This window comes from Amblyomma mixtum, chromosome 2 (genome assembly GCF_055824585.1).
Source record: "Amblyomma mixtum isolate Tamu chromosome 2, ASM5582458v1, whole genome shotgun sequence".
NCBI lineage: Eukaryota > Metazoa > Arthropoda > Arachnida > Ixodida > Ixodidae > Amblyomma > Amblyomma mixtum.
In genome coordinates, this window is record NC_143013.1 from 4877346 (window position 1) to 4897705 (window position 20360).

Genomic DNA, 20360 nt, shown 5'->3' on the forward strand with positions numbered 1-20360 from the left:
ATTTTATCTAGAAAAGTCGACTGCTGCCGTGTATTTTGTGAAGCGGCAATTGTCCACCGCGTTCGTGCGCTGATGTTCGTACATTTTTTTGCATACTTCAATATACTCGCTGAGATAAATGAAGTCCTCGGAGATTCGCCGAAGATTGTGAAGTGTTCTGTGCTGATCGAAATTAATCAGTCGTGCGCACTTGAACTTCATTTTGCTCCTTTGTCGGTGATGGGAGGGGCGATCGCGTAATTAGCGGGAATGAGACATAAAGGGGAAGAGTTGACTTCCTGTATTAATGAAATTTCTTTGTCTATTAAAGTGGAATTTCAGTCTTAACGCGTAACGCTAAAAGCTCAGAACTATAGTTCTACAGGACATCGTACTAACATAAACTCTACTAATAAGGCTGACGACAGCTGCAACTCGTTAATCTCTTCCGACACAAGTACAGAAAAGGAAAGATCTCGAGCAAGACAGAATTTCGTCATGGAGACATCTCCGCCCTTTGTACAATAAATCATATCTGCCTCTCATTTCACTGCATCGGAATTCTGTACTAATTTGTCACTTATGATCAGAAAAGTTCAGATATGACATTTATTTGCTTTATTTGTTCATATGAATATGAAAAAAGCTTGAGTAGACTCTTAAGCTGCGCCTTAAGGGTATGACATGAAAGCGTTACGTTCCTTCAGCGGTCTGGGTTCCTTTTTATGCATCACTGCACCTAGGTTCTGCCTGTATGCTCATATATGCGGAATTGATCATTCTCTACTTTGCATTCACAGATCGCAGGGAGTCTTTCAATTTTCAATTTTTTTTTTCAATTTCAATTTATTTCCAATGTACACATAGTGAGCGACGAGGAAAAAAAGCCAGAAATTGTGGCTTGACGCGCCCCTCGGCCCCTACATTGCAGTGCAGCAGGTAACATATAAATGTTTTACACAAGTAGCATTTCAAAGTGCAAACAATGCGTCGCTCCAGCAGGTGTCTTCGTCGAAAGCAGCCATCGGTGGGGCTTGTGCAGCCCACGCTGCTCTTCCCGAGAAACCTCTCGTGACTATTCATTTTAACTGTCACCTGCCATGGTGGACAGTTTACTCGCACTCCGGTAGGTAGGTTGCCACCTGCCTCTGAGGGATGGATGGATGGAAAAAACTTTATTGCTGATAAATTTAAAGTTTTCTTGACCCTTACGGGTCACTGGGCGCCGTGGTCGATCCTTGGTCCAGGATGCCGCACTTGAGTGCTGCCACCGTGGCTCGGCGTAGGAGAAATCGTTGCGCTTCCTCGTCCTCGCTGGCCAGCAAGTGCTCCCACTGCATCACACTCCGGTGGTTTATTCTTGGCTCTAAGTCTGCCTTAGGGCAGGTCCATGTGACGTGTTCTAGTGTAGGTTTACCCCAACACCATGGACTTTCTTCTGCATATTGTGTAGGGAAAATCTTGTGTAGTTTGTGCAGGTTCGGGTAGGTACCGATTAGTAGTCTGCGCCACTCTATCGCCTCCTCTTTGGTGAGCCTTTTGTGTGGGGCTGGGTAGCGTTTCCGCTGACCCCTGTAATGATCGAGGTGCTGGTTGTGATGACGTCGCAAGCTCACGTGATGTAGGCGGCAGGTGAATAAGTTGCTTTTCACTCGCAACGGTGACGACGGAATTTGTGCAGAACAGAAGCGAACATGAAAGAAGCGAACAGTGCCACTCTTAGACGACCGGTCCTTAGCAAAGCGAAACGCTACCTGCCACGGCGGAAGGTGGTTGCCACGGGAAGATCACGGAGGGTGTTGCGCAGCTTAACACACCACCTGCCAGCGGTGTCAGATGGTGTATTTTTTACTTTATATGTGGTGTAATCGATAGGAAATTTGAAGTGTATGTTTTACCGGAAAGTAAAAGAAACAACTTGCAGTGGTTTAGCTCCGGTTAAACCTTGAGGATTGCGAAAGCAACGAGGAGAAAGAGAGAGAGAGGCGATGGAGGCTCGCGGCAGCGGCGGCGACCCCGGCACGCTAGCTATGCGCCGCTGCTCCGCATGCGCAACTGGCGAGCGCGACGGTGGCACCTCTGAGTCACCCGCGCAGCGACGGCGGCGGCGCGCCAGCTGTGCGCCGTGTGACGTCACTGCTCCTCGCGCATGCGCAGTATGGCCTTTCGTCAGCTCCGCAAAATTGCTCGGTGACTCGCGCAGTGTTCCTTTCGCAACAAGACAACTGCGTACCAGCGGCGGGATCTGAATCCATGGCCCCAGCATTTCGCCTATGGTGAGCTAGCAAATGACCGGGTACAGTCCTTTAATGTTCTACTTTCGAGTGCAGTGCTCTATGTGCAACCTAACCTTGAGAGGGTTCACTCCTGGTTCCGATCTGAACTGCGATATCATTTTCTTTTTTCATTAAATAGCTAATCAATTATCTTTCAGGGAAAAATAGTTACAAAATTAATTTTCCATCGATGACATCACTTATAAAAGTAATACGTTTCCCTACACTTTCCTTCGTTTCAAGGACTGCTCGCTTCTTTCATGCGTATGTCTTAACGAGACCCTCATTTCCCTACCTTTGTCCACTCAACAGGTTAACGAGGGCCTCTCATCTGACAGTCTTGATGCCATAGTGAAGAGGGTTCTCGCACAGCTGCCGCCCTCACTGTCATGTTTCACATGACAACTGCGTTCCACGTGGTATCTCCGGTTTGACAGGACGTTTCACGTCCGCCATTATGGCTGTAGGTGGCCATCACAGGAGCAGTGGCAGAAGCCTTTGCCCGGATGAAACCTTGAATATAAGCGACACCTGTTGGACCGGGACAGAACTGGTGCAGTCTCCGTAGGGGCTCTGTACTAGGGGCTTCACCTTATAGCCAGCGAAAGCTTCACTCGACTCAAAAGAGGTTTGCATTCATTTATCTACTCATTTTCTTCTCCGCCGCCCCCCCCCCCCCCCCCCCCCCCCCAGAGTAGCTCAGTGGTTACGGCGCTCGGCTGCTGACCCGAAAGACGCGGGTTCGATCCCGGCCGCAGCGGCCGAATTTCGACGAAGACGAAATACTAGAGGCGCGTCTACTGTGCGGTATCAGCGCACGTTAAAGAACCCCAGGTGGCCGAAATTTCCGGAGCCCTTCACTACGGCGTCCCTCATAGCCTGAGTTGCTTTGGGACGTTAAACCCCAATAAACCAAACCAACCAACCATCATTTTCTTCTCCAGATTCCCCTTTTGTCTTCCCTGGCAATGGTTTGCTGATAACGTAAGGTGTACATAAAGAAAAATGAATCATTAAAGCTAAGAAGTGTTAAATTATTTAACTGATTCATTATTAATGCTACCTTCACTAGCCAAAAGTGGTCGTTCGTTAATGGGAAGAAGCTGAAGTGTGTGACCGTTGGTACAATCAGCATCCAGAAAAAGAAGAAAAGGCCCACACTGGGCCGCCATGTTTTCGGACAACAACGACAACAACCACAGCGATTTCGTCTTCTCCACATAATTTCGTCAGAAAAAAAACATCGTAGCCTTCCTGTTCTCCCCACCAGTTCTCCATCTACGCATCGGGTATTAGTCAAAGGGTACCAAGAGCAACTCGCTGTTTGCCGTAAGGTGAGCACTTTGTTTCCTTCGGCGCTCCCGGAGAGGACAAGCTGTCTTCCAGTAGTGCTGAAACTGCTGTCCAGCACGCAACCTCTTTTGTCTGCAGAGAGCTTACTAGAGCACAATTTCGAGGACAGCCACTGTTATTTTCATTGCGTACCGGACGGAACCAGTTCAAAATGCATTCATTTGATTGCAAGCGTGATCTCAATACTAGTGGTTGTGCCAGTGACAGCATTCATTTAAAAAATCGGCTCCGCATTGGAAAGCAAGTTTATGGGAAACTACGAACTCCACACTTCTATTTATAAATGAGTTTTGCGCATGGTAAGTTTTTTAGTGCCCAAATGAACAGTCAGATCTAGCGAACTTCTATACAGTGGGCTTCGATGGAGACGCCAAGTTCTTGCCCAGTATTCGAGATTGCGTCATCGCACCTAGTAGCGTACCGTCTAAATTAGGGAACAACATTAGGTCATGAATAACCTTGCAATGTAAGCAGCTTCGAGCTTGATTCTCTTCTAGTGTGAAGCTGTGTCGATGAGTCGAAGGGTACCTTTATGTGCTCACGGTTCTTAGCTTGGCATGGCACGTTCTTGCTGACTTCGCTTGTAGCTGAGCAAGAAGCCTTCATACATCTTGTGGATAATGCAGTCTGATTTCCTGCCGCCTCATCGATGGCCAAGCACTCAGTTTCGGCTCCAGCAATTGGTGCCTATGCCCAACCACCGGTGTTGCCCTCAGCTTCCTCCGGCACAGCGGGACCATCCGCCTCTGCTCCTGAGCTGAGCGCGTCGCCTTCGTCACCAGTGCAGTACTTTGCCTCTGACACGGTGGGACCGTCGCAGTCATCTTTGCTGCCCGAAATGACTGGAACTGGACCTCCAGCCTGGTGGAGAGCTCCCATGATGAACGCGATGCTTCACACGGGATTGTTATCACCACCCACTGGTAATTATTGTGAGGCCTTCGAAGTTAAGCTCTGCGGTGCACAGGTGCGTGATTATAAGTACAGCGTTCTATCGCTATTGACTCACCCCCCTCCCTCTTCCTTCCACCCTGCGTAAGTTTGCATTAAAAATTCTAGGGACGCTCACGCAGCCTTATAACGTTTCTAGCTATGTGGTATGACGTGGTCGCATATAGCCCCTAAGCTATCCCACTGAGCGAACGTTCCTCGGAGGCCGAGGTGTAGCGCACCCGGCACACGACCCAACAGGGCAGCGGTTCGGGTCCCGGCGTGACCATTTGCCTTTTCAGCGCAGTTGCTTCTTTTTCTTCAGAGGCACTACCTAATGGTGTAGGAATGACGTCGCGGTCCTGTAGATGAGTGAGGAATTGTGTAGTGAGGTCATAACTGCTGTATTCTGCGATCGTTGTGGGGTGCTTGAATTAACCGCGCTAGATCATGTGGTTCCGACGCCATATTGTCATCTACCAACGGGAATTTCGCTCTGACGCCACCCATGTTTCCGGCGAAAGTGCGCTCTAATGCTATATAGCACTGAGACTTTCAGCGCGGAGTATGTTTGCGTTACATACTGGTAGATATAGCGGTAATTAAATTGCTACAATTAAATAATTTAATATCAATACTTTTAGCGCTAATCTGAAAACGTAATGAATTGCTTACTTACCAGTCTAGTAATTTACTGATGTAATCAATTGCTTTATGGCAGTAATCTCGCTTCAAAAGTAATGAATTCCTTTTCAAATGACTTTCATTACAATGCACTACATCTTTTATCGGCATGCGCTGGAATTAAGTTGGCGGGCCAAAGAACAGACAGCCATTTACATCTCACACCTCGACCCCTTTGACCAGACTCTCTTCTTTAGTTTTTAAAGCGATAGCTTTAAAGACACTGTTCTCCAGAAAATTCCATGTCGGTATTGTTAGCGTCAGCGTTGTGAGCAAAAATCACGGGCATGGCTCTGGCAGGTGGTCCCCACCGAGAAACCTAGGGGGCAGGTTGGCCACCTAGGTCACGTGACCTTGCGTCGTGATCACAACCTGCGCACCGGATAGTGAGGAAACTGCCCACCGTGGCAGGTGGCAGTTTAATCATTGGTCGCTCGGTAAGAGCAACCTGTGCTACACAAGGCTCACCGCTGGGAGCACCTGCCATCGCAGTGCAGTGGCGCATCGCTTAACCGCTGCACCACTGCGCCAGGAGGGGTACGAGGGCTCCCAGGGATCTAAGTAGAGAATGACCTTCTGCAAATAGGGCCGCTATCGCGTCATACCGCCAGGACGGAGCTTTAGTGTCCCCTCCAATTTTTAGAACAAATATGCAAATGAGGTACATCGGAAGCAGCGGTTAGCCCACAGCTAGGAGTTAAGACATTGTAAGGCCACGTTGTTGCTGAAAAGTGCAGCCGACACGCGCTCCTCTCGGGTTCCGAGTTTGAGGGCACACCACGCGACGAGAGAGAGATGCCCCAGAGACAGACACGAAAGGCGGTGCGCATTAAGTTTGTTTCTCATGCAGATGATTTTTTGTATGTTTGTGCTGTGTTCTGCAACCATGAGCGTGGAACGGAAACAGGCGGAAATGCTCATGGCGCAAACATTACCCAACGCAAGCTGCCGAAGTCGATTCTTGAGACTACCGAAGCAAGGAATGACCTGTTTCGGAGGCTTCAAACGATGATTGTAACTCTGGGCAGCAGGGCGTTGGGTTCGGCGCTCGTTTGTTCCTTGAGCGCAATGGAAGTGGAGTGTTCGGCCTTACTTTTGTTCTCGTTGTTTTCTTGGCGTAGTCTTATGTTTGTAATGGCTCTTCCTATTCTAAAGAGGGTGGAGGGAATGATTGGCTATGGAAGAATTTGGAGGAAAGAACAAAGAATGCGTGCTTCGCGAATGGAGAGAGGTTGGTGTTTCCTTTAATGTGTCTGCCTTTTTTTTGCGCATGAAAGACAAAAAGTTATTTAAGAATAATTGCAAGAATTTTCGAAAATAATTTTAATGTAACGTCATTACTTTTTGGGAGCAGTAATTTGTAATGGAACATAATTACTTTCACGAGACTTTTAGGAAAGTTATTATTATGGCAATTTAATTACTTTCCAAAAATAATTTTCCAACGTTTTTGCATGCTGGGGCTGGGTCTTTGTGTGATGAATGGTTTAAGCGACGTAATGCAGAGCAGCTGAGAGATTACGTAGTATAATTTCGGAGGCTATGGGTAAGCCAGGCAACCATCAAAGTTGTCTCTCAAAATCTTTTGGCTCAAGTTTAGTGTAGTCAGTTAATATTTAGGTCATTATAATACAACGCTCTCGCCATTAGCTTCCTTGCAATTGTTAACACGAATGTTTTGCCTGTAGTCGATGCTCGTACAGTTGCACGGTTGGCAGAAGTGTTCGTTCTGGAATTTGTTCGTGCTTTGAAAGCAGTTTAAAAAAAAAACGTTTTTGTTTCTGGAAGAGTCAGAAGAAGTTCGTAGTTAGTGCAGTAGGTTTTAGTAAAGGGAGTCAGTGAGGTTTAAAGTTTCCAAACGGGGAGCAAAGGACGGGCATAGCAGTTTATCGCTGCTCGAATTACTCTCCGGCTTTCAATTTTGCGTTTTCCTCTTACCACAAATATTTCTAAATTGAAATCATAAAGGAAGGAACTTTTGTGGTAGCCGTCAATATAACTGTGTTTGTAAGCAATGCCTGCTCCCCCTCAGGGCTGAGTATCGAGCGTTTATAGCATGCTTCCGGGAAGTGGGTCTCATAACATAAAACATGTAGCTGTTTATTTCGCGGTCTTTCTCACGAGAGGTGCACCTCAGCATGTTTCATGCAAACTTAAGATGTGCCCAGCGTCTTATCTGGCCCATTAGGCTAGCATACAGCTCCGTTTCAATAGTGAGCAACGTGACTTTGAATAACGTCTGCTAGGCACGTCGAGAACCGTATTACCCTTACCCTTTCATGTTCCTTGTTCCAGTTAACTATGCGTCGGCCCTCAGTTTCTCAGCTAGGTACTTCACGTCAGATATGAATAAATTGTCTCATTTATCTTCAAACTCCTTTTCAACACTACTGTTTCACCCAGGAAACGTGGCACCGATTTCCGCATTCCCAGGAATGCCCGAATACCGGGGACCCGTCATGCCGGAAGCGACAACCCTGGCAGTGCCCGATTACTGGGCACCCGTCACATCGGAAGCCGAAATTCCAGCAATGCCCGAACACAAGGCACCCGTGAAGACGAACTCCGCGGTACCAGCAAAGCCCGAATACACGAGACCATCGAGAGAACGCCTAAAACCCGAGATGAAGACACCGTTAAGCCCCAGGCGATCGGTGCAAGGATTTCCTGCGCCCGATGGCGCACTGGCGGACGATGAATTTTTAATGTTCTATACGCCACCTCCACAACGCTCAGTACAGACGCCTGCTGGTTTCCGTGGCGCCCCACGCCCCTGGGCGCACAGAACTATCCCTGCAATGGCACGTGGCATGACACCTCAGCCGATACCTGGGAGGATACGGGGAATGATGCCTGGAATGATGCCTGGAATGATGCCTAGAATTATGCCTAGGTTTATGCGTAGAATGGTGCCCCGAATTATGCCTGGAATGATGCCTGGCTTCCCTGCTGCTATGATGCCGGGGCAGCCAATGATGGGGGCGATGCCTATGCTTCAGGGCATGCCTGCCTTTTCTGGCATGACATCAGGTTAGTAGCTTTAAAATATTATTAGAACACTGCTTTAAGTAAGAACGCATTCTATACTCATGCAGCGTTTGGAGCTGTTGATTAATGGGTCGATAGTGTACTTTGTGTTGTGCCCTCCTTTGATTTCGCAATAGCTCTCAATGTATAAACAAGAAATATAGATTCGTAAACTTCGTTTGTACACATTCAAATGGTATAGAAGAATGATTCGCAGCTACGAAGATTTCGTAATTGCAAGGCTAGATACGGTTAATTTAAAAATAAAAGAAATATGGCAAGCGCCTTTTAGATAATTTCAGGCGAGGCACTTGTGTCTTCGCATTAAGTTCATCTTTTATATCTTAAGACCACTTTGTTCGAAACAGTTCTTTTAAAAACATTTCGAAATAGGATGCCAGTTTATACCTAGCACCAAATTGTTTGATTCAAATAACTCTGTTATAAAATCTTAGCTAAATTTTATTTGCCTGTAACGAAAGCGAGGACAAGCCGCCTTTTATTCATTAGCATGCATTAAGGAATCGTTGCATCAACTGCTAAAGCCTATAGGGAATTGTAAGATCTTCGTTTTATCGTCTTATGTTGTCAAACGTCCGAAACAACTCAGGCTGTGAAGGACGCCTTAATGCAGGGCTGCGGATTATTTCGACAACTCGTGATTCTTCAACATGCACAGACATTGCACAGTACAGCAGGCCTCTAGCATTTAGCCTCCATCGGAATGCGACCGCAGCAGCCGGGATGGAACTCGCGTCTTTCGGGTCAGCAGTCGAGCACCATAACCATTAGTGACTGTATGATTTGCTAACCAGACACCTCCTCCCCTCAGACGCCTTCGCCAACGAGAAGCCCACGCTGCGCTGGAACTAAAATTGACGGCGAAATACAATTCAGTGCCGCAATAGCAAGGCGATCAATGTAGAAGAGAAATGCACAACCAGCACTGCTAAAGCATATCTGTCACAAACCATTGCGCCATCGCGCCGGCTTGAAGTGTATAATCTGTCGCACGCCATGATGCCTTTTAATGTCGCATAATCTGTGCGGCCGTAGCCATGCATTAGAAACACTACCCAGCGCAAAGCTTCGAATGCGACTGCGACTGCCGCCTTTGAAGTTTGAAGTTTATTGCCTGAAATACATGAAAAATACATGCCTGCACTAAATGATCCTACAGATAGAGGTCTCACAGCAATATCGTGTAATGGGACATCTTATGGCCCCATGCTGCATGTCCTGGATGACTGGATGTCTTGAGGCGTCCTCAGAGGCCCCGCTGTTTTGTGTCATGTGCGCAAAGTACAGATGCAATAGTTCCATGGTCCCAATTGGTGTCATCATCTTCGCTGATAGAGACCACCCACCTGAACCATTGCAATATTTAACCAAGCGGCCGTGGGCAGCTCAATGCCACAGCCAATCATTCCCTTTTAAGGCGGAAGCCTTTAATGCCTCATCGTTGTAAGCAGAAGTTGTCGACAGAAATGTCACGCTTTTCAATTGGTCGAAACGGTCGTGACGTCACAGTGCGCGAATTTCAAACGGGCCAATTGTACTTTGGCTAGTAACCATGCAACCAATTAAAGGGATCGTATAGTGATGCTTCAAGTGGGACTGAGGTTAGTTAATTGCTTAATTGACCAAGTAGCCTAATTAACCTTTCTAGTCAGACCAGATAATTAAATAAAACCGAGTAGGAAATTGGTCGAGTTCAGGAATCGAACCCCGGTCTCCGGAGTACGAGACGAGCACGCAACCACTCCGCCATGCCAGCTTTTTTTTTCTTTATTGCATTTTCATAACGGGTACAAAGAAGTAAAATATGTCAGCAACATTTGCACTGACACGGCAGGCGGGTAAACCGCCTCCTTAGGTTTTGTTTTGCTGCTGAGCTTCCTTCGGGGTGCGGGGGGGTGAGAGATGTGTGTCACGAAGGTAGATACCACATAATAAGGCGTCCTTTGTTTTCGACATGGCAGCTAACCTACGCGAAGTGCTACGTGTAGCCACTTTAAACGTTAGAGGCCTCGGAGCGAGAAGGCCGCAATGTCAGCTAAGTCGGCTTCTTCTTGAGAACGACCTTCACGTAGTTGCAATCCAGGAACCAAAAATTGAAAGCCAAGAAGCGACTGAAAGAATGGTGTCTACCTTTCGTACGCACTTTGATGTGTGTGTGTGTCATTCTGTCGGTGCGTCAGGCGGCTGTGTTCTCTTTATTAGGAACAACAAAGGCATAACTATGCAATCGCTCTTTTCGTGTGACAGCGGTCGTCTCCTGGTCGCCGATTTTTTGTACTGCGATCTGCCTTTTCGAGTTATGCGTGTGTATGCACCAAACGTAGAAAGGGAACGCGAATTGTTTTTTGAGTGAATTTAGTCGTTTTTAAAATGCGACTCCGCCATGCCAGCTCGATGGTTTGGAATGAACAAAGGCGCGCCTATGTCTTCGTTCACTCCCACCTTCCTCCCTTCCCTTCAGGCGAGGTTCAGGTGTCCACCGAGATATGCAAGACGGATAGGTTTCCTTTCCTCAAAAACCAGTTTACCGACGAGCAAGGCGTAGAACCGAACGGGCGATGGCGTTCTATGGACTTCCTGGCAGCGTTGCAAGACGCTGTCGCGTTTTACTCTTAGAGGCGAAGCCTAACATCTTAACAACGCATCAGTGACACGAGCAGCAACACCGCGTTTACGGCTTTCGCCTCACCGCACTTTAGGTCAACAAAGTGCCCCCTCAATTTTGATGGATTCCTTCGAGTACAACAGCGTGGGATTGGTCGCCGTAGCTCACACAGGTTTTCTTTCGTAGAACATTTAAGAGTAGTTGCTGGCTTGACGTTCGGGTAGGGCAGTCGATGTCTCACTTGATGACTTGGAAAGCTTATTAATGCGTGCGCTGGCTGAGTTGAAAAAGGGTGCTCTGAGTCTTAATAACATGTGGGGTCATGGTTAAGGGGGCAAGGGAGCGTGGGTGTTTCACGGTATTTCAGGTTACTCATCGTGTACATTTAGGATGGCCAGAGAGATTGTCCACTTTCTACCTTACAAGAACAACACTCGGGGAGACACCCGAAGTGCTTCGCGGCGCTGACACTGTCATGCATAGCCCGCGCTACCTCTGCCCTCGCATTTTTACAGGCGCCTGTAAATGGACGTATAACAGACGTAGCTCTCAATGTTACTTCAGCTCTCACTGGCTCTGGCTGTCTGGTTTTATCTTCTTTTTTTTTTTTGCGGAGAGTTGCGTGAATGTGCGATTTTGTCCAAAACATTGCCGATTGAGCTTTATTTACTGTAACGACCACCTGAAATTAGGGCTATGCAGTCATCGCTAAGAGTCAATCAATCAATCAGTTTTATTTCCTTAAAGACCCCTTTTCAGGGGCATTACATAAGGGGTGGGTACAACGTTTGGTGCGACAAAGTAATCATGCGTTATGATGATGACAAAAAGGTGCTAGCTCTGCGCGCGAAGTTCGCGGGACAGGTTATTGTTGCAATGTCAGCGGGAAGGCCATTCCAGTCCGCGGCGGTGCGTGAAAAAAATGAAGCTGCGAAGGTGACTGTGCGTGCACGTGGACGGCTGATCTGGAGTTGATGGAGAGTGCGGTGAGATATGCGTGCCGGAGGGACCATGTAGGGTGCAGTTCGTAGATGGCAGTAAAAGAACTTGTGAAATAATAAAAGACTGGCTGTGCGGCGGCGCAGCTCGAGTTGCTGTATGCCTGAAAGCGATTTCAGATATGTAACACTCGTGCTGTAATGATATGAAGAATGAATAAATCTGACTGCGCGGTTTTGCAAAATTTCTAATGCGTTGGTTAGATAAGCTTGATGTGGATGCCAAATGGGTGATGCGTATTCTAATTTCGATTTCACAAGTGTTTCGTAAGCTAATAACCTAACATGCATGGGCGCATCGTGTAGATGACGTTTTAGAAAACCAAGGGATTTGTTAGCTGAAGAAATGATGTTCGTTATATGCGTTTTCCAGGAGAGGTCAGCGCACAAAGTTACGCCTAAATATTTGTATGATTCTACTGGCAGCACGGGAACGGAGTCTATGTGATAGAAGGGCACGAGCGGGTTACGGCGGCGATGAAAGTCGCTTCTATTGCACTTATAATGTCGCTGACTACGAAGAGTTTCCGAGTATAGATTGTTGCTTGAGCAACGCAACCGTGTGGCATGCTCTTCGGCTATGGAACTTGGTCTGCGAGCTACAGAAATCCCTACAGCCCCACCGGACAGACCTCTTCTATTCCGTGTCTATTTGTTTGTTTCTCTCTTCGCACAGGCATTTCATCCATGCCTCTACAGTCACCAATGATGATGCCACCCGTCGAGCCTGCTCCGGTTCCGTGTCACGTTTCCCCTGCCACGGTTCTGCCGCAGACCACCGTATCAGAGCCGCGCATCGTCACTGTCCCCATCAGTGGAGGTGGTGGCGGATCCCAACATCCCGGGCTCATCCCAATGCCTATACCGATGCCCATGCCGCTGCCGATGCCATCTCCTGGAGGGGGCGGGGGGAGCCAGGCTCCCGTTATTGTGACGGGCACATCGCCACAATCTCCTACACCTCCTCAACATCCTTACCCTTATCCGCAACCCTGCACCCACCAGTGCTCTCCACCCCAACAGCCGCCACCGAGTAACCCTTTAGTCGAGACCACCACCATTTCAATGATGATGCAACAGATGCGATTCCTGCTGTCACCGCAACCAGCCAAGCGAGGCCGTCGCAGGTCTCCGATGCGTTCACTTCGAATAGCATCGCCCCTTCCATCACAACCTGCCGCGGGAAAGCAAGAAGAAGATGTGGATAAAATTCCCGATAAGGTAAAGGGAAAGAAGGGAGCCGCGAGGACGGCTGGAAAAAGAAAGAAAAAGGACAAAGGCTTCGAAGACGGCAGCTCTAGTTCCCATGATTCAGTAGATGGCCCTAAGAAGGACAAAAAAAAGCCGATTGCAACTGATAAAAAAGGAAAAGAAGAGATGGACAAGGGGCAGCAGGAACAGAAAAAAGAGGATGACAAGAACGGCAAGGCTGGGAGCGCGCCAGGGTCTCAAGGCGGAGAGTCCCTGGGTAAGGGCCCGAGCTCGAGCGCCCCGCCTCTTTCCCTAAATTTTCCCAGGTATGATACCTTTAAGAAGCAAGCTGTTCTTATGACCCTGAATGGTCGGTGTGCGGAACTACATAGACAGCATGTGTTTTCATTTTTATTTGATCCCAAAGTCACGCTGCAGCTATTTTCCTGAAAACTTAGTATTTAAGTGAGCCCTCACAACGCATTTAAGCCAGGGATGCATTAAATGGCTCCATCGGCGAGAAAAAGTCTCTTGACAGTGGAGTCTCTTGCGCAACAGTCGGTTAGGGATTACCTTCGTTTTAGTTTCAGTGACGAGGCAACCACGCCGCACACTAGCGCTGAGCATGTTTCTCAATTTGTAATCGATCGGGAATATTAAGAATAATGAATGGATATACTGAATCATATATTTGTCGTTAAGGTTTCAGCGCTCTGGTTCTCCTTGACTTCTCTAGGTTTTCACTACACAATTTCTGAAGGTTAACTGTGAATTGCGATGAATGGCTGAAGCAGTTTCCATGCCAAAATTCGTGAAAGCAGCACTTTTCATCAAGTGCGTCTAGCGACTGTTGGGGATGACGGCAGTGCTCAAGATTGTTTTCAGGGCAGCTTTGTGATACGCGGTGTAGAATAGCGCAAACTACAGGAACACATAGAAGAAACATTGCAGGGTGTTCTGAAAAGAGATGTATAAAGAGCTCCTGTGGCGTCCTAACTATGGGAAGCCGGGAACAAAGCTAGAAAGTCTGCTTTGATGATTTTTTCCTAGATTCACCACTTCTCTGCACCGCAGGGCTCCAAATCCTTCGATAGAATAGCTCCGATTACGCACATCCATTGGGTTGAAGGTCTTCCAGAGCGCAATCGGTCCACATATGCTTTTCAGAAGTTATTAAAGGAACAAGTAAAAAAGATTCAACGCTCTTTGAAACTCGCACCAGTAAGCGTGAAGGCAAGATGTATAAGTCGCTTTTCTCGGGCTCGTACAAATTTCTTCTTTGCCCTCATAAGGTGAAAACCTGAGTTCTGTAGGTGGCCTCAATAAATATATCGCAATATCCTTCAGTAGACAGGAGATTTTGACAATGAAACAATAATATTCAATATATTTTTAATGCACAGATATACAGCTCTACAGTTGTGTTTCATGCAAAATGCGAGCATGCTAAATTGCTCAGCCTGTAGGGAAAAATGCACCAGCTCTCTATTTACTGCTATGATAATTAAAATGACAGTTGGAGGTCTCTTTTTGCACTCCAGAATAATATAAATAATGCGCGTCTACCGCTACCGCTGACATCACATGGCGTAACCCTGCGCGACTCGGTTTTTTCGCCTTTCAATATTGCCTCGCAGTTCGTCGGCTCTTGGGCACCAGGTAGCGTCGCAAGAAGATGAGACAAGTGTTGCACAGCCGTTCTACCTTGGCTACTGCTGCTACGTTCTCTTCGTCGCTGTGCTGGCCTTCTTCGTAGTTCTTGCTGTGGTGCCGGCCATACTGACGGGCTTGAAAGGTGTGCGACTTTCCGCTCTCACTTCACCTGCAGTAAGCATTCGATTCTAACAGTGAGGACAGTCAAAGACAGCTTTTTACAGCGTAAACAGCATGAAAGCCATTAGGCAGAAATGCCGGCGTGTGTATCTGCGTGCCTAGTGAGTGAAGCTTCCTACACGGGCAGCGAGCAGAGTGCGAGCAGAGTTCGAGCGTAGTCTCCAGACGAGAGGCAAGAGGCAAAACTTCACCGGCGCAAGCGGGGTGGTGGGCGCAGCTGTGCCCATAAGTAAATGGCGAGTGCGAAGAGAGGGAAAGTGGCGCCGGAAGCGAGTGCGCCTAAGCTGATAAAGTCGGTGAGCGCGCTTCACCAGCTAATCTGACAGGGCGCGCCAAATAAGGCAAAATACGAATAATGCAAAAAATGCAAAAGCACAAAATTTATTAACAAGCCCTAAACGCATACAGTGTAAATCGAAGTGTAAATTCAGCCAACCCAAAGCATAAAATCATTAGCAATTATGTCATAAAATCCAGCCAGTGTAAAAAGGAATTGATTGGCGCAACATTCAGGCAATGGAATGCAGCAAAAGGAATAGAGTCATCCCGCAAGCACATTTTGCTGATGCAGTACGTCGCATGAGACCACCTGAACGCCTGTGAATTTTTTCTGCTCACGAGAAAGCAACGCCGGCCACTTATGATGTGCAGTTTGTAGTTTCTAAAAATCAGACTCAGCCGGAATCGGCGCCAGTGTGCCAGCCTTCGACGAAATTGTTCATGCAAAAAAAATTAAAAATGCAAGCTGCTGACACTTAGTCTCACATTGATGAAACTCCAAGCGATCGAAAAACCCTTTTGTGGCCCCTCTAGCACCTTTTTTCCAGGTGGTCTAAATTAATCAGAGGCCTTTTACTGCGGTCTGTTTCGTAACCCTGAAAATATCGTACCGTACCATACCATACCATACCGTACCATACCATACCATGCGAATATCATACTGTACCGTACTACACACCGCACCATACCGCATCGTACCATACCGCTCCTTAACAATACCATACCATATCATACCATTCCATATTCTGACCACGTTTCTCTACAAGGATTTGTAATTTTTTTATCATTAAAATATATACAGCTTTTACATTATTCGCCTAAGACTATGCATGTTCACATTATGTTCACACGACAGACTCAAATTTTCTTCCCTGTAACCCCTTTTTCGCTTCCTTTATTCTCCTCCCGATTTTTACGGTTGCCAACTGTCCATTATCCCGTCCCCTTTATTACTTTGATTCTTGTTTCTTCATCACCATTATGATGTTTTCCTTTTTTTTTTTGTTCGGATAGATGTGTTAGAGTAACCGTGAGGCGATGCTGTTGGCGTTGCCATCGTTTCGCTGTGCAACTGTGTGTCTCGTCCTTTCTTCGTCCCTCGTCTGCCAGCGCCACAATGTTCAGCGACTGAATGATCACGCGTTCCCGTTATTTCCAATAAACACACCTCTATCTGGGCCTGAGATACAAGAGGGATATCATTGGCTCGAGAATGTGACGCTTTTCGTCACTGATCTAGGATTTGGGGTCGGGAGCTATCATGGTGGATGCGGTACAACATTCTCTGACATCTCTTCGCGCCGGCGGAGGGCGACAAGTGTGGGAGTTTTCTTTTTGGCACGGAATATATGTCAGTGGTACGGTATGATATGCGGGGTTTTATGTCCCTAACTGCACATGAAGACATGGGAGAAACCTTTGCCCTGAAGTGGGCGTAGTCAGGCTTATGATGATGATGATTATGATGAAACTGCACATGGGCTCGTAAACACGGCGTATTGGCAGACTGAGGATTAATTTTGACCATCTGGGACTCTCCTTAATGCGCACTGGTGCTGCACAATACACGGGCGGTGTAGCATTGCGCCTCCACCGAAGGCTGCCACCATGTCAGGGATTCGATCATGCGATCTCGTGCACAGAAGTTCAAGACCAATGTCAAGAAGTTCAAGACCCGTGTGGTTTCTAGCGAAGAACACATAGCATTCGATCGCGGGCAGGATTTTTCGAAATCCCGGCGAGCGAAATGGAGCAGCTACGAAAGCTTCGAAAGAGCGAAATTTCGGGAGTATAGCATGGTTAGTCTTACTTACGACCATCTTTCTTGAATTTGCTGAGCTCAACGACTGAAAACCTCCACCCGGAGCCCCTTTGTAATCTGCTGATTTTTATTGCACGGCCAGTCCCGTGGTGGCTCAATGGTTACGGCGCTCGGCTGCTGACCAAAAAAACGCGGGTTCGATCCCGGTCACGGCGGTAGAATTAGGATTGAGGCGAAATTCAAGAGGCCCGTGTACTGTGCGAAGTCAGTGCACGTTAAAGAACCCCAAGTGGTCGAAATTTCCGGAGCTCTTCACTACGGCGTCCCTCATAGCCTGGGTAGCTTTGGAGCGTTAAACCCCTCTTCACCTATTGCACTGCGACTGGGCTCAATATAGAGTCGCGTGTGTCTGGTGCAAAATTTGGTTTCTTCAAGTGCATCACTTGGGCATATATTCCAACTTTGTTCCCTCCTGGATCGGTCCACAGCGGCGACACCGAATTTACCAAAAAAGCCGGAAGCGAAATGCCTGATAGACTGAGGAAAAAACTGCCGAAATAATAAAGCAGGTCCTGACGACACATTAACCACGCGGTTGCAAAGCAAGGATAACATCTTTCAATGAACGGAAGCCGACCTAGTCAAACTTAAAATAGCGCAACGGGTTTGAGTCTTTGCAATGTCGGGGCGTCTTGTTTCACGAACATATGCCTTTTGTGGCGGCTTCACGCTCATCGTGGAGTCGTCAGCGGTGGCGAAGCATTCATCACCACACAGAGGTGTTTGACATGCTGGAGGAGACTTGTCGTCGTCACTTTTTTCTGTCTAAAGTAATGGTACGGTGTCTGTACTCTGAGCAAGCGAATTACCTGAGGCGGTAGCCCAAGCATTCACTGTCAAAACCCAAGTCTGGCAAGGTGCACGTTGTGACTCAACGCCTCCGGCAGTTTTCAAGAGTTGGCGGGCGAGCGTAGACTTCAGGCCTCGCCGAACCTCTGAAAACTTTCCCTGCAGTCTGTCGATGCTTGCATGAGACCAAAATCATAACAAGAGGTTTTGTAAATCATACTTTTTATTTGTTTATTCCAGACAGAAGAAATTCCTAACAGCGGTGTCTTGCAATTCCTGCCGTACCCGCATAAAAAGCATCCTATACGTGATTAGGGTCTGATTACAGGTCTGATCGCAGCATTGGCGATTTTGGAGACAGCTAGTACCTCTATTCTTTTTGTGCCCTGGAGGTATCGCTGCGTCGTATTGCTTCAGTACGGTAATACACGTCCATTACTTGGGTGGCGAATGAATAGCTGACAGCTTTATCACCTTAAGCGATTGGTGGCTGCAGGAGCCGTCATATGTCTGTTCAGCCCTGCACGGTTGCATAAATTGCTTTTTTCTTTTTACACGTACGCTTCTTTAAGTAAAAGAAATCGATTGTGAAATGTTGTTTGTATTTAAGCCCGCTGAGTGGAACGAGGAAATTGTACTCTGGCTCATTACATAACGAGTGATGTGGCTGAAGTCTATTGTTCTTGTATTTATTTTATCTGTAGATAGTAAAAGTGCTGCCGCTTAAGGCCTTCGCAGCTGCCGGCGCTAGCAGTACTAGCCGCACTAACATCCGCTTTCGTCGTTTTGGCCATTCAGTTCTTACCGCTAGGAACCGAGGTGTGAATCCGGGCTATGGGGCCAAATTACGAGTATGAAACATTTTCAATTATGAAAATTCATCAGCATCAGCCTGACTACGCCCACTGCAGGGCAAAGGCCTCTCCCATGTCTCTCCAATCAACCCTGTCCTTTGCCAGCTGCGGCCACCGTATCCCGGCATACTTCTTAATCTCATCCGTACACATAACTTTCTGCCACCCCCTGCCACGCTTGCCTTCTCTTGGAATCCATTCCGTTACCCTTAAAAACCATCGGTTATCTTGCCTTCGCATTATATGCCCTGCCCAAGCCTATTTATTCCTCTTGATTTGGACAAGATGTCATTAACCCGCATTTGTTCTCTCACCCCACACCGCCCGCTGCCGGTCTCTTAACGTTGCACCTTTCATTTTTCTTTCCATAACAAAATTATAGGTGTAATGCGTTTGCCTCTCTCACGCCTCTACTGATGTGAGCCGTAGGGCTATTTTCTTATGTACAAACACAAACTAGATGTTGATTTGTGATGCTTTTATTTTTCTGTCTAGAGTTTCTCGGATTCACCGAAAAGCCGAAATATATTTTGACTGGACAAGATGCCGACACCAACAAGTCTCACGCTCGTGAAGGAGTTACCATCAATGACACGCTGGCGTCCGACGCATTCCTCGATATCGGAGAAACGTTCGGCGAAGTCGACGTTGATGAGGCGCTTGGAGTAAATCGATTCTCAGCGCCAGTAACCGAATTGAACACAATCGGTTTCGTTTTCGACTGGTTGCCTGGTGTCAGGTTGGTGCCAGGAACACAAGTGACCGTGATGAGGAACAACTCTCCGCCCCGCTGGCTTCGTTACTTCAACGAGCGCTTAATCCTTCAAACTTTGAAAAGCAACAAGAACGGGACGCGCACATCTAAACGATCTGCCGTGAAGCCGATGAACGATCACCGCTTCGACCTGCCTCTTCCAATTGACGTTGACGGGGAAGGAAACCTAGGCGCTGATTCCAGCATCTTGTTCTTAAAAAGAACAGGAAGACCGGACATCTACGCAGCGAGCACCGCTTCAGGGCTGACGGCGAACCCACAACCTCTGCTGGCACGCATTATGAACAAAGCGTCAGCTGCCGCACTAAATTCTGCCAAAGAGATTTGGCCGAAACCACCAACGCTTAACTTGACTAGTTTGAACTCTGCAGGAGCCCGGATCCAATCGACGACCGAGGAATTTACGAACAATTTGGATATTTTCGGCGGTATTGCATCCACAAGCGAGTCAGACCGATGGTTGCCAAAAGCCAGTTTTTTGCCTTTTCCCGATTCCGTGTATTTCGACTGGACCTCCGCTGACTCTCCGCCATCTTCTATCTCTCACAACACAACACGGCGGCGCCAAATCAACGTCACCTTGAACTTCATCTTGCCCGAGATCCCATCTCGGAATGAGGGTAAGACTCTCTTTTATAGGGTGCTCCGCAAAGCCCGTGACAGTTATATGACGCTCGCGTGAATGTCGCGACATGAAGAAATTCGAATTTCAGAATCTTCGTGCACCCATATATGACGCTGACAGAGTGTGACTAAAAAAAGTTCTGATTTCACTCTTTATATTTAGCGAACTTCACGGCTGCCTTGTGGTTCCACGAAACCAGTAAAGAGTACTATTTCACGACCTTATGACAGCTGCCTAGTCGCATATTGTGCGCGCGTAATAGAATTTGTGAAAATTTTTATTCAGTTATCCATGTTTACCCGTCGTTTATATCAATATC

General features: G+C 47.5%; 1 protein-coding gene across 1 annotated transcript; it reads left to right on the forward strand.

The window, feature by feature from the left end:
- The first annotated feature begins 4257 nt into the window (after window positions 1-4257).
- LOC149358277 (uncharacterized) lies at window positions 4258-20098 on the forward strand. Its single transcript, XM_089567540.1, has 5 exons — window positions 4258-4531; window positions 7656-8203; window positions 12663-13390; window positions 14702-14859; window positions 19137-20098. Exons 1-5 carry the CDS (start codon window positions 4258-4260, stop codon window positions 20096-20098), a joined length of 2670 nt encoding a protein of 889 aa, XP_089423666.1.
- The last annotated feature ends 262 nt before the right edge of the window (window positions 20099-20360 follow it).